The sequence below is a fragment of the Heteronotia binoei genome, chromosome 21 (genome assembly GCF_032191835.1).
Source record: "Heteronotia binoei isolate CCM8104 ecotype False Entrance Well chromosome 21, APGP_CSIRO_Hbin_v1, whole genome shotgun sequence".
NCBI lineage: Eukaryota > Metazoa > Chordata > Lepidosauria > Squamata > Gekkonidae > Heteronotia > Heteronotia binoei.
In genome coordinates this window covers 150801644-150816965 of record NC_083243.1, presented here as the reverse complement: position 1 = coordinate 150816965, position 15322 = coordinate 150801644, and the positions used below count along the sequence as shown (strand labels likewise).

Here is a 15322-nt window from a genome sequence, read left to right as displayed (position 1 = left end):
CCCTCCTTCCTTTCTTCCTTCCCTCCTCCCTTCCTTCCTTTCTTCCTTCCTTCCCTCCCTCCCTCCTCCCTTTCTTCCTTCCCTCCTTCCTTCCTTCCCTCCCTCCCTCCTTCCTTCCTTCCCTCCTCCCTCCCTTCCCTCCTTCCCTCCCTCCTTCCTTCCTTCCTTCCCTCCCTCCCTCCTCCCTTCCTTCCTTCCCTCCCTCCTTCCTCCCTCCCTCCCTCCGGCCACCCCTGGAGTAGACAATACTGACTTTGGTGGACCCAAGCACTGATTCAGTGTAAGGGAGCTTTGTGTTTGTGACTGGACTAGACAATACTGACTTTGGTGGACCCAAGCACTGATTCAGTGTAAGGGAGCTTTGTGTTTGTGACTGGACTAGACAATACTGACTTTCGTGGACCCAAGCACTGATTCAGTGTAAGGGAGCTTTGTGTTTGTGACTGGACTAGACAATACTGACTTTCGTGGACCCAAGCACTGATTCAGTGTAAGGGAGCTTTGTGTTTGTGACTGGACTAGACAATACTGACTTTCGTGGACCCAAGCACTGATTCAGTGTAAGGGAGCTTTGTGTTTGTGACTGGACTAGACAGCACTGACTGGACTAGACCCAAGCACTGATTCAGTGTAAGGGAGCTTTGTGTTTGTGTCTTCTGGTGCAATTTTGTTCTCAGATCCTGTATTTACTTCATCAGTATATGGGATAAGGCACTTTCTCAACTGTGCTGCATAATGCAGCCTATTTATTTTGTCCTGTTTGCTCTGTTGGCTCTATCTGCGCCACCTTCATCACTTTCGGGGTGTGGATCCCCCAGTGGGGTGGTCTCCCGACTCCCTCTGCCAGCTGTTTCTGATAGCCCTGCGCCCCCTCTTTCATTTGATATGTGTCCCGTGCGGGTGCCACCCTCCCACCGGGAGATGTCGCAAAATGAGCCCCCTTGAGGCTTATGGCGGCAGGGCTCAGAGGAAGCGAGCTAGACTGCTGTTTTTTTGAGGGGTTATAGAGTGTTTCGAGCCCGTCCTTGTGGCATCGGTCCCATCGTTGTGGGACCCAGGGGGCCGGCGCAGTGGCACGCTGAAGCAGCCTGTCGGTCACTTCCGGGTTCCTGTCCTGCATCTCGACCTTTGTTATTAGTGACAGGCTGCTTCGGCGTGCCGCTGCGCCGGCCCCCTGGGTCCCACAATGATGGGACCGATGCCACAGGGACGGGCTCGAAATACTCTATAACCCCTCAAAAGAACAGCAGTCTAGCTCGCTTCCCCCGAGCCCTGCCGCCATAAGCCTCAAGGGGGCTCATTTTGCGGCATCTCCCGGCGGGAGGGTGGCACTCACACGGGACACATATCAAATGAAAGAGGGGGCGCGGGGCTATCAGAAACAGCCGGCGGAGGGAGTCAGGAGACCACCCCACTGGGGGATCCACACCCCGAAAGTGATGAAGGTGGCGCAGATAGAGCCAATAGAGCAAACAGGACAAAATAAATAGGCTGCATTATGCAGCACAGTCTCACTGGAATCTGACTGGCTTCTCAGCATGGAACCCGTTCTCTCTAGTCTTCTCACTTTGAAAAAAGTAAAAAAAGAGTTTCATTTAACTTTACTTCCCCCTTTCCCTCTCTATAAATAATCTTGGTGTTTCCGGCGGTGATATTTGGGGGATTTTTGGGGACGTCACAGGAAGTGCTGTGAAGTCACTTCCTGTTTCCGGCAGTGGCATTTGGGGGAAATGATGTCATTTGGGGGAAATGATGTCACAGGAAGTGATGTCACTTCCTGTTTCCGGCAGGTGGCGTGGGGGAAATGATGTCACAGGAAGTGACGTCACTTCCTGTTTCCGGCGCCGGCACGCCGTCACCGGAAGTGATGTCACTTCCTGTTTCTGGCGGCACACGTGCGGAGCGTGCGCACACCCCTACCTCCCCCCCCAAAAGGTGTCCCTGGCTGACCTTCAGACATTATGGCCACCCTAGTTCAGATCATGTTGAATCCTATTCTCTTATCTTCTGGGGTGTTCACTACTCCTCCCAGTATGGTGTCATCTGCAGATTTAATGAGTAGTCCATCTATCCCTTCATCCAAACCAATTTGAAAAAATATTGAAAAGTACTAGGCCCAGAACTGAGCCCTGTCGTGACCCACTGGACACCTTCCTTTAATCAGAGGAAATGCCATTGACAACCACTCTTTGGGTGCTGTTCTCCAACCAGTTCCCTATCCACCTATCTATCCTAGAGTCTAGTCTGTAGCCCTCCAGTTTCCCAACAGAACATCATGGGGAACCCTGTGAAAAACTACTGAAATCCAGGTAAACAATGTTGACAGTATTCCCACAATCCAGTAAACTCATCACTCAATCAAAGAAGGCAATGAGATTGGTCTGGCAGGACCTGCTGAAGACAAATCTGTGTTGACTTCTCCAGATCACCAAGTTGCCCTTCAGATGCTCACAGATTGACCTCTTCATTATCCTTCAGTCTTGTGTCACATCTTCCTTCCTTTTCAAAGTATTGAAGATGATGGACAAAGGCTCTGTAAGCTCTCTAGAGAGTTATTTGAACACTCTTGGATGTACACCATCTGGCCCTCTCAACAACCTCTCTTCCATGTCAGCCAGTAGCCCAGATTCCACTTTTGTTATAGGAGAGCCCCCCTTCACTTGCTCTTTTTCCTTCCAGAATTCTTGCCCATGGAATGACCCCCATCATGCCTCTGAGTTCATTAAAGTCTGCCCTACTAAAACCTAACATATGTCTGGCTACAAACTTCTTTGCCCAGTCCTCCAGCAAAAGGAATTCTAGTACAACATGGTCACTTCCCCCTAAAGTCCCCACCACTCTTCACTCTATCTACCAACTCTTGCCTGTTGATTGAGCCCCATATGCCTAAGTCCCTCATAGTTTCCTTCACCATCTGGAAAAGGAAGCTGCTGGCCAGGCAGGTCAGGAAGTTGTGTGCAGCTCTGAACCCTTAGCAGTTTATCTTCCAGAACACATCAGGGAAGTTGAAGTCACCCATAACTGCTTGGGTTCACAGTCAAGCTGCTCAAGGAGAGAAGCATCCATCTCCTCACCTTGGTCAGGTGATCTGTAGCAGACTCCAGCCACAATACTATTTGTCTTACCTTCCCTTATCCTCATCCAGATACTTTCCACTGGACCATAACCCACCTCCTCCAGTATTTCTTGACAAGCAAACATTTTTCTCACATACACTGCCACTTTGCCTCTTCTTTGACCCTTTTGTTTTTTTCTTGAACAACTCATATCCATCCACTACCACAATCCAGTCATGGATATCATCACAATAACATAGGCCTTAAAAGAAAAACTTAGGAACAAGAGATCACAGCATATACAGAGAAGAAATGACCACTGAAGGCATACCTGTTACAGTCAAGGTGGCACTGAAAATTTGCTTTGTGGGAAATGACTTGTGATCCACAATACAGCTATAGATGTCTCCATTATCTTTTAAAGATGGCTGAAGCCTTAATTTACTAGTAACATTAAAAGTGCCATCTCCATTTTCTACAGATGACCCTGTGCAAATTTCTTCAGCAGTCACCATTTTATCTTGGGTTTCCTTGGAATCCTTTTGCCAGCGAATGTCAATCAAACCAGGGTAGAATTCCTGCACTGCACATGACAATGTCTTTTCCCTGTCTCTTTCTATAGCAATTTTCATGGGAGACAGGATGATAGTAGGTTTAGCTGTATGGAAACAAACATTTGTATTAGTCATTAAAGTGATCTGATCATTTAATCATTTCTGTCTTTGTGTCTGATTTCAGTGGTGTTGATAGGTTATTTTTTTTTTAATTTAACACATCTTCTACCTGCTGCCCAACCCTTAATCCAGTAGAAGAAAACTTTGGCTACAGTGTTGTGCATATTTGCTTATAAGTTCCAATGAACTCAACATATCTGTGAGTAAATCTATATACAAGACTGCTGCTAAAGAAGAATTCCTTGGAGCATGGGGAGGGACGGTGGCTCAGTGGTAGAGCATCTGCTTGGGAAGCAGAAGGTCCCAGGTTCAATCCCTGGCATCTCCAAAAAAGGGTCCAGGCAAATAGGTGTGAAAAACCTCAGTTTGAGACCATGGAGAGCCACTGCCAGTCTGAGAAGACAATACTGACTTTGATGGACCAAAGGTCTGATTCAGTAGAAGGCAGCTTCATATGTTCATAGCGCTGCATTTTTGTACCTCCCTGAGTTTCCTCAATTTTTCTCCAGTCTTTCTCCGTCTTGTTTTACTGTGAAGTTTTGAGAAAGACTGCTGCTAAAACTTGGCTATCAAGTGGGCAGGAAAATTCTCCACTTTCCTTACCACATGGCAGCTATTTCGGCTGACCCTGTACCCCTGGCAGTCATTTCCTTCCCCACCACCAGGGGGGCCTTTTGCCATTTTTAGCAGCAATTTCTTATTGTTACATTGGTATACCATTATAACAATATGTGTAACAGCTTCATAAATCCTCAGCTTTCATGTCTAAAAAAATTATGTCTCTCATTTAGGACTGCCATCTCTCCACCAGCAGTCATTTGTCTGCTAATCTATTCACTTGCCATCTAATGCTAGTAATTGTCAAAAAGGGAGAAGTGAGGAGGTGTCCAAACTAGGGGTGTGCGCTTGGTATAAACCAAGCTGGAAAAATACCCCAAAATACCTTATTGGTATTTTCCAGGTATTTTCTCAGCCAGTTATTTAGTGGGTTACTAATTCAGCTATTCAAGAATGGCCACTCTCAAAAATATTCAGGATTTTTCAGGACTGCCAGATAGTTGCATATAAAGGGCATTTAAAGGTCTCTCAGCCCCTTTAAATGCCTTCAGAGCTCACTCACAGCAAAGTCGCATAGCTTGGAGGAGGCATTTAAAGGCACCATGATCCCTTTAAATGACTTTTTCCCTCTCTGTTGGAAACAACGGAGGCTGGAAGTGCCTTCTTCTGGGGCCCATACAATTGGAATCCCTTGTCCAATCTTTTTGAAACTTGGGGTTTTTCTGAGGAGAGGCACCAGCAGCTATGCTGCAAATTTGGTGCCTCTGCCTCAAAAATAGCCCCCTTGAGCCCTACATACCCCTGGATCGATTCTCCATTATAGCCTATGGGGACCATTGACTATAATGGTCCCTATGGGGTATAATGGAGCTGAAAAATTTGGGAATCCCAAATATTTCCTGGATCCAAATACAATATCAGTATTGGGATTTGGGAATATTGGGAAATACCTTTTTTTTTTTTTAGTTCTATATACCTAAACCCCAAAAATATCAATTTTGTTTACTGTACACAATTAGTCCAAACCCTGAAGAGATGGGAGACTTCATTATAGGGATTTGGGGGATTCCTAGAGTATCTCCTGGAAGTTATATCACTTCTGAGTTCAAACACAATCCTTCCCCCACACTTTCTCCCACCTCTAATAAGCAGCAGATCTGGCAGTGGTAGGAGCTAGAAATATACTTTTAAAAAAATGAAAGCTAGGGATTCATAGAACCTGTTACACTTATTATAACAGTATATCATATAAATGGGGGCTTGTGGGACTCATGAGGAGAATCTCCCCTTACCCATTGAGCCCTGGCATGGTTGCCTTCCAATCTGCCCACACCATCGCCATCATGGAGTCCATAGCTGCTCCTGGAGGCCACTGCTGTAGCTGGGCCTGGCATGGCTCCCAGAGGCCGCCCACCTCCAGAACAAAAGGGGTAAGTCTGTTGTCTGCGCATAAACAGGCAATATTATTATTTGGGTGGATTTAAGCTCCCCATTTTTTTGTTGTTTTCTCAGCAAACCTCGGGGGCGGTCTCTCATGTTTGCAGAAATATCTATTTATTCTCAGTATGGGCCCAATCCATTGATTTAGGTATTTGCAGATCAACTCACACTTGGTCTGGGACAGGGGAAGCAGTGGCTGCTAAGCGAACAGGGAAACGGCATGAAAACCTGCCATGCAAAAGCCCCATTGCAACTGTGTTTTATTGACAGCCACATCCTAAAAGGGAAACAACACGAACCTATTCCTGTATGGAAACCACAAGTGTTATGATGTTAGAATAAATAATCTGTAGTGAATAGATATGAAAATTAGTGTATCCTTTTTCTTGTAAGAAAAAACTAGTTTCAACCATAGTGGTGGGGATGGGGAGGGTACCAGACTTTTCTCTGCACTAGATCATCTCCCTCCAAAATGGCTTTTTCTGAAGCCCAGTTTTGTTACATGCATTTATGTGTAATGCTCATTATGTGTAATGCTAACTTTGAATTTCAAACTAAAATTCTCCCACAATGCTTAGTAAAATCACTTACCAACTATCTCTATCATTTTGGTTCCTTCAGCTTTATCTGGGGTAACAATCACAGAACAAACATATGTTCCTTCTTCATTAAGCTGTATTTGTGGAAGAAAAAGTTCAGCATTTCCTCTTTGTAGTTTACTTCCATTTATTTGCAGGCCATGTCTATTTGAGTGATGTTCTCCAGAAACAACTGAGTACAATATTTTTTCTGCATTCCCTCCAGGAGTCCTCAGATACCAGGTGACGGCCATTTTCTTGATATCCAGTTCACGATTATTGTATCCAGATATATTACATGGAAGCCAAACATCTTGATTCAAGAATACTATCATCTGACTTCCCATCTGTACTTCTAGAGTTCCTTCATAAAGAAAAATGAATTATTATTGGAAAGCCATTTAAATAGTCTAATTGTGAAAGAATGTATAACATAAAAGCATAAGAGAAGCCATGTTGGATCAGGCCAATGGCTTATCTAGTCCAACACTCTGTGTCACACAGTGGCCAAAAAACCCAGGTGCCATCAGGAGGTCCGTCAATAGGACCAGGACACTAGAAGTCCTCTCACTGTTGCCCCTCCCAAGCACCAAGAATACAGAGCATCACTTGCCCCAACATATTTTCTTAATTCAGCTGCCTAAACTGGCATGTGGAGTGATGATGTCATCACCTGTGCTGGATGCCGCTGGTCATTCCCAAGTGGCACATTTGCACAGTAATATCTATGTCACCCATCTCTATTTCCTTTCAGCAAAAGCCATTGATGTTAGGGTGCATAAAATGAATAAAACAAATGAAGGGTGAAGACACACAGATACTGTTTAGTGTGGGGGGTTAGAACACTTATTTACCGAGTATTCAACAAATGTACTTTCAACTCATGTTGGAGCCATTTTCATTACACTTGGAATATGTTTGTCTTCACCCTGTGTGTTCTTAAAGCAATACCTACAGTGGATCTCAGAAGTATATAATGTATTGGGAATCTACAAGAATTGTGCAGATGGGACTAGCGATTAGAACATTGCTGACATTAGGCAAAAATATTAGAGTACTCTGTTCTCATACTGAATGAGAAGGTTCCTCTTCACCTAATCTTGAACTTCAGAGACCTAGTGCTATAGAGTCATTACCCTATCATATGGACTGCTGGGGCTTGGTGAGTTGGAAACTATTCATTTACCCATAAATTGAAGAGGAATGGTACAGAGAGATTAGCGCAGGGGTGTCAAACATGCTGTCCGGGGGCCGAATCAGGCCCCCGGAGGGCTCCTATCAGGTCCCCAAGCAACTGGATGTCATCTGCTTCCTTCTCCCTATATCTTGCTTCCTTCTGCATAACAGCTTGCTTTGCAAGGCTTGCTTAATTGCACAGCAGAGCTACTAAGCCAAACCTTTCTTCCTTCTGTTGCCTGAGGCTCTTCTCCCTCCTCATCAAACAGAATTCCCTAACACCATCCACTACTGACAGTCAATGGAGTGGCAGGGGAAAATGGAGGATGATGTCGCACAATGTAGCCATATCACTGCACTGTGGTAATAGTCTAAGACTTTTTCAGATCTCAATTTTTACGATTTGCAAGTCCCCACCCTCAAAATGCTCCTATTGTAACCCTACTCACAGCACTCATCCCTTTCACCCCAAATTCGAAGATACGTTAAGATGTTTTGGGCACCTGTAGAAAAATGTCTCCTCTGTTTTGTTGGTGCTTTTTTCCTACATTGAGGCTAAACTATACTTTGGGCTGCCCCCTTGTCCTTCATTTGCCAACCCCTGCTGCTACTCTAATGAAAGGTGAATATTGCCATTGGACTGCCTTTCTGTCTACAACCATACTTGTCCATTTCTTATTAATGTGATCCCGTCCCATCCCAAACCAGTCTCCCTACATTTGTTTCTTTAGCATGATGCTCTTGGGCTAGGATAAAAAAGGCAGATCAGCAGGAAATGGCTTATGTATGGCCAGGGAGGCATACTACAACAAGAAATGCTTCTTCAGATATGGAGCAAATCCAAGTTAAAAGAGGCAATGGATCCACTGTTGGGTAAAAATGGAGAAACTCTGGCAGAGGACAGAGAGACAGCAGAAAGGCTCAGTGCCTATTTTGCTTCAGTTCTCTCTCCCCCCCCCCCCACCTCTTGAAAAAAATAAAAAACTTACCTAGAGATGTTAGTAGACAAGGCCCAGAGTCCAGGCTGCTGGTTGACATGGATAGAGAGATTGTTAAGAAGTACCTGACTGCATTGGATAAGTGCAAATCCCTGGGCCAGATGGTGGGCACCCAACTGCTCAAAAAGCTCTCTAGAGCTTGAAGAGCTCTTCAAGATCTTGATGAAGGGAGATGTGCCACAAGATTGGAGAAGAGTGAATGTCATCCCAATCTTCAGAAAAAGGGAGGAGGGATGACCCAGTAAATTACAGGCCACTCAGTCTGACTCCTGTCCCAGGAAAGATACTGAAGCAGATTTTAATGAGGTTAATCTGTGAGCATCTGAAAGGCAACTTGGTGATATGGGGAAGTCAGCACAGATTTGTCCTCAGACCAATCTCATTGCCTTCTTTGATTGAGTGATGAGCTTACTGGATTGCGGGAATGTTGTCAACACTGTTTACCTGGATTTCAGTAAAACTTTTCACAGAGTTCTCCATGATGTTCTGATGGGAAACTGGAGGGCTGCAGACTGGACTCTGGGATAGATAGGTGGATAGGGAACTGGTTGGAGAACAGCACCCAAAGAATAGTTGTCAATGGCATTTCATCTGATTAGAAGGGGTTATTCAGTGGGGTGCCACAGGACTCAGTTCTGGCCCCGTACTTTTCAATATTTTTTTTAATGGTCTGGATGAAAGGATGGACGAACCACTCATTAAATCTGCAGATGACACCAAACTGGGAGGAGTAGTGAACACCCCAGAAGATAAAGATAGGAGTAAACAAGATCTGAACTCACTGAAAAAATGGGCAGATGTGAACAAGATGCAATACAACAAGGATAAGTGCAGAGTTCTACATCTGGGTAACAAAAATGAGAAACGTGCATACTCAATGGGGCATACTTGATGGATAGCAGTGTGAATAAATTATCTTGGGGTACAGGTGGACAGTAAGCTAAATATGAGCAGTAAGTATGATGCAGTAGCAAAAAAGTCTAATGCAATCTTGGGGTATATTGACAGAGGCACTGTAAACTACATTAGCCAGGCCACACCTGTAGTACTGTGAGCAGTTCTGGAGGCCTCACTTCAAAAAAGGATGTGGTCAGAATGGAGCAGGTGCAGAAGAGAGTGATGAGAATGATCAGGGGCCTGGAGACCAAGCCCTATGACGAAAGGCTGAGGCGCTTGGGAATGTTCAGTCTGGAGAAGAGGAGGTTTAAGAGGACATGGTTGCTCTTTTAAATATTTAAAGGGTTGTCACTTATAGGACAGTATAGTTCCTGTTAAAAGCATAGGATAGGGCTCACAGTAAAGGGTTTAAATTATAGGTGTAAAGGTACCAGCTGGATATTAAGGGGGGAAAGTACAGTAAAAGTAGTTCAGCAGTAGAACTGGCTGCTTAGGGCAGTGGTGAGCTCCCCCTCACCAGCAGTCTTCAAGCAGTGGCTGAATGAACACTTGTCAGGAGTTCATTAGGCTTATCCTGCATTGAGCAGGGGCTTGGACTACATGGCCCATGTAGCTCCATCTGTAATGCTCTCTTTCATGATTTTAGAAAAGCTTGCTTTCTTGCATGTGGAGCTGTTTTTAGTTGTCTGTCAAGTGACAGCGCTGCTAAAGCTCAGTCTATCAGAACTCAGCACATCACTGAATTTTCACAGGACCAGCTGAGTCCCAGACAGCACAGCTTAAAGCACCCTTTGGCTGACTGGATTATGTGACAACTGAGAAACACAGTGAGTTTGCAGTGACCAGGGTTTTTCTCACATAGGGACAGGCATGTGTAGTTTGCCGCCTGACACCACAGCTGCCAAACAGTGGAGCAGCAATGGGGCTTCAACATAACAGGTAGTAATCCTGCCCCAGTCCTCCAGCAGAGCCCCACCACACCACCAGGGATTTTCAGCTTCTTTTTTTTAACCAATTGAAAATCATTATACCATCATAATGTTATACCAACAGATCCCAGATTTGATTTTACTTTTAAAATCTAGCCCCATTTATTGTGGAGATATGCTTTCTCGCCTTACAACACAACAAAAAGAGCTAGAGAGCCTGGTTGTTTTTAATGAAAGATGGAAATTCAGAGAACCTACATATTCTCAGTTATATACTCAGTTGCAAAATAAACTAAATATTCTTAGTTGCCAATGAGAATATGGCCGCTGCAGGGAAAACAGCTGCTGTGTGGATAGGGTTGAGAAAATCCAACCATGTTTTTCTGTGACCTTTCCTAAAACTTCACAGCAAAGCAAGTTTGAGAAATATTAGAAAAAGGCTGAGGAAATACTGGAGGAGCGCCAATGCTGTGTCAAAACAGGAAGAAAAAAAACCTTTTCCTAACAGCATCAAATCTAAGGCAAATAACCAGTGTAGAATTGTCCTGGGTTTTTTAATTCCCACCTCAGAAAAGCTAACAGGGCATCTGAATATTAATGTCATTTAAAAAAAATATACAAACCAGGAAGTCCATAAGGATTGATGGGGAGGGAACAATTAATTATGAGACCCCTCCCCCCCAAAAGAGCATCATGTACCATGGCAAAGTTTGGAATTAAATGAGGAGCTTCTCACCTGGCCCAAAAGCTCAAAAGCCTCCTGCCATAGTATCAGCTCAAGCAGTTGTAAGTTGGGCATATTTTTAGTCTTCATCCTTATACTATCTGGGGAGAGTTTGGGCAGGAAAATCAGAACTGGAGACTCATCCCCTAACCCATTTTCACACATACCGTTTCATGACATTTAATATTCTATACCTCTTAAGAAAAACAAACATGCTCAACCTTCATAAGGTAGTTTGGCAGGGTACCAGCTGTGGTGCTTATGTATTTAAATCCATAAACAAATATCTCCTGCATATCCTTGTCAAGTGCCCTTGCAATTTCTAGTCTCTGTATATTGACTTGATGCTTTGTTTTGGGAATAAGGGGGAGTGTGAACTGTGCCTGCTTTGCTCTGTCTGTGTAACAGTTATAAGTATCAATTTCTACCTGTGGAGAGGTTTGGAGCTGCCTCCTCAAGGCCACCTTATCTTATCCCAGAGCCAGCTTGAACTGCTCATTGTCTGGGAGGGGAAAGGAGTTGGTGTGGACTAATCTGTATTGCTTTTTGTGGGTCTTTATGCTGCATAACAGCCCTAACGAGGGTATGAAACACTGGCCACCTCACAGGTGTGCCAGATCTGACACAAACGTGTGATGCTACTGAATCTATCTATCTATCTATCTATCTATCTATCTATCTATCTATCTATCTATCTATCTATCTATCTATCTATCTATCTATCTATCTATCCATCCATCCATCCATCCATCCATCTAGCCAACCTTCTGCTAACACTGGAGGCCTACTTTGATTGAAGATAGTCCCAGAGCCGACAATCCTCAGAATTCCCCTATGCATAAAAAAATTCCTATCTTGTCTGTGGGAGGTCTTATTTCACTGCCATATGTTCAGGCACAAGAACATTCTATTCACTGCAAGGAGTGATACTGCTGTAAAAAAAGAATCATGCCTAGAATACAAATCAAGTTGCTTAGGTTAGGATGGTATTTCCGCTAAGCAGTCATTTGTGAATAACATATAAAAGCTCACTTTGCAGGACAAATACTTGCTAAGAATTTGCTTCCCAATGGATGCACATCCTGCAAAACAGATTTTCAAATTAGATTTTATGGCATATTCTCGTTTTGCCTACATGCATATATACTTGTGTAGGAGAAAAATCATGTCTGAAGTAGACCTTGATTCTGAGCACTTATACTGATGAGCTGGCAGTTGAATCCCAGGTCTCTTGACTCCCTATATTTTCTAGAATTCATTTATATATTAGTCTAACTTTGTTTGAGAAACAGCTGTAAATGTGGCTTTAAGAAAAATCAAGCTAGATCTGCATCCACTTCATTAATAATACAGTAGATCAGAATGTTGATTTATTTGGTTTGGGAACTTCTGAATATAACGAACAGAGGGGTTCCCTCATCACTAGAGATTACTAAGTATCTCTAGATCAGGGGTGGCCAACGGTAGCTCTCCAGATGTTTTTTGCCTACAACTCCCATCAGCCCCAGCCATTGGCCATGCTGGCTAGGGCTGATGGGAGTTGTAGGCAAAACATTTGGAGAGCTACCGTTGGCCACCCCTACTCTAGATAATTGCAATGTCATCTAGCCATGCATCAGAGCACCTCCTGCTGCCAAATTAAGCATTCCCAGAACTTTCCAGTCCAGACAACTAGTAATGCACCTCTCACCAAGGGGTGGAAGCTATCTGGAGAGCGGGGAAAGGAGCTGTCATTCCACTCCTAGATTATTTATTCCATTCACACTCCAAATCTGTCCATCCAAATCCTGAACATTTACGCTATTCCCAGGGACCATTATGCTACCCAGAGAACTGTTTCCAGTCCCAGTCATTGTGCTTGAAAGAGACCATGTTGAACCATTCCTGTTTCCCTGGATCTATTCCATATTTTCTTTGCAACCCTGCAGTACTTCCAATGAAGCCCACCAGGGCTTTTTTTTAAATAGCAGGAACACACAGGAACTCAGTTCAGGCTGGCTTGGCACCAGGGGGTGTGGCTTAACATGCAAATAAGTTCCTGCTGGGCTTTTTCTGCAGAAAAGACCTGTGCGGAACACTGGTGATGTCAAGGAGTGTGGCCTAATATGCAAATAAGTTCCTGCTGGGCTTTTTCTACAAAAAAGCCCTGAAGCCCACTAATATTAGTTCGTATTCCTGACTTCTATTATATTCAACGGGACTTGAATCGGACCCCACAATGGGCATTCTTGTAATTCCTTTTAGTACATTTGAGGGGAGGGATTTTTTCAACGGACAGCTTTATGGCAGAGACTGGAAGCTACAAGGCAGCGAAAAGCACAGCTTCACCTCGCTCAAGGTAAGTACTAACGTGTACTAATATTCCAAAGTCCTCGGAACCGCCGGCAGCCGCATCCTGAGGCACTCCCCCCCCCCTCAAAATCTCACCCATAATTAAAACAAATAACCTGCTTCTCGCGCGGTTAGAAGTGACTGGGCGCTGCGTATAATCTGGGAGAATTCGCTCCTCCGTTAAGTGCAGTAGCCAAAGAAGAGAAGGCCAGCTACGGCCAATTCTAGCCGTCTAGGTTTCCTTCTATCCAGTTTATAGTTCATTGCTGCCAGAACATGTTTCTGATTTTATTTGCCTTGCTGAAAGCAAGGTGTGGAGAACTGTGAGACGTCTACATTGCTGCACGTAGATCCTACTGCTAGTGCTGTTTCAAATAGGATTCGCGAGCAGCGCAGCCCTAAAGCACGCCGCTTTGGAAATCGCGCTCTCCCCCTTCCCTTTACCTGCGAGCCGGAGCGTAGTAATGAGGCACTGCAGGGGGCCACACAGCAGGTGTCCGCGCCCCGCCAAAAACCCCCTCTGTTTCATGTTCGCTGCTTAGCGGAGGAAAACGTATACTGTGCTGCCTTATGACTTTACATTGTAAATCGAAACAAAATGTCTTATCCTAACTTAAATGAACTTTGATCCCGCGGAGAAAAATCAACATTTCATTTGCCCCGCCTAGCTACAAGGACTTTGGCTTCACCCAAGCTTGTGTAAAATGAACTTCCTTTAAAAAAAAACCGAGAGAGAAAATGCCTATTAAAAATTCTTTGCTGGAAAACGTAGTTAAGTTCTCTGAGAACAAGCAAAAAATAAAATGAGGTAGAGAAGGTAGAGTGAGTCACAGGCAGTCGGCCTGGGGGAAAGGGCTGTGAGCTCTGATGACTAACAGGCTAGGGGGAGCACAGGTAGCCACATTAGGGTTTATTTTCATCTTCCTTTATCCACTGTTATATCTGTTAAGCACCTTGCCTTGTTTAAATACCCATCCCTGTATTAATAAACCTTTATCTTTCTAATGTTCTCTGCCTGGTCATCACGCCTGTGTTTCTCGGCTAAAAGGGGCATTTTTGTTGGGCTTGAGAGGGTACTCTGGGCCTTCCCAAGAGACCATCAATCCAGAGCGGTGGCAGTAAGGCAGCAACCCACTGGGTTCATGACAAGTACCCCTTTGAGACACTTTAGTTAGCTGCTCCTTTTTTATCATACTATAACTTTGTAATCATTTATTTTTCTTAAAGTTCTAGATCAGTTACATTTATTTTACCTTATTTGTACTCCAAGAGGAGCTTGATTATCTGACCTTTCTCATCCATTATGTGTAACAAGTTCTTTCCGTTCTTTACACACAAATACACTTGAAATATACATTGCAGGATTAACACTAAATGTATATGTTTGAACTCTTCTCCCCACCCCACCTAATTTTCCCTGTAACTAGCTGAGATTAAATTCCCAGGGATTTTTCTCCTTTCTAAGGATTCCTCTCTGACAAATTTCAGGACATAAGATAAAGCAACACTGTTTTATGCATAACTAGATGTCTTGCTTGGAAACCAAGTAAAGACACACATTTGACAAGCCAAGGAAGCAATAGGTAGACAAATTTGTTTCTTCCACATTCATGAAGTAGCTCCAATTACCTCATTTGGAGTGAGAGCAAGGCAAGACAAGGTAAAACAAGTTCAATCCCGGCGGAAGCTGGGTTCAGGTAGCTGGCTCAAGGTTGACTCAGCCTTCCATCCTTCCAAGGTCGATAAAATGAGTACCCAGCTTGCTGGAGGTAAAGTGTAGATAACTAGAGAAGGCAATGGCAAACCACCCTGTAAAAAGTCTGCCATGAAAACGTTGTGATGCAATGTCACTCCAGAGTCAGAAACAACTGGTGCTTGCACAAGGGGACTACCTTTACCTTTTTTTTTTTAAGGCAAGACAACAAACCATCCTATCATCAGGCCAGAAGAACGGGATGTGG

The 15322-nt window shown here is 44.2% G+C and overlaps 1 protein-coding gene across 1 annotated transcript in view; it reads right to left on the bottom strand.

Annotated features, from left to right (window-relative positions):
• Positions 1-13961, bottom strand: part of NCR3LG1 (natural killer cell cytotoxicity receptor 3 ligand 1) — a 48451-nt gene extending 34490 nt beyond the window's left edge. The window contains exons 1-3 of the mRNA XM_060262755.1: positions 13806-13961; positions 6320-6670; positions 3388-3714 (exon numbers count right to left, since the gene is read on the bottom strand). Of these exons, the coding sequence (XP_060118738.1) occupies positions 3388-3714; positions 6320-6670; positions 13806-13890 (763 nt within the window). The 5' untranslated portion in view covers positions 13891-13961. The remainder of the gene's footprint in view (positions 1-3387; positions 3715-6319; positions 6671-13805) is intronic.
• Between the last annotated feature and the right edge of the window lie 1361 nt (positions 13962-15322).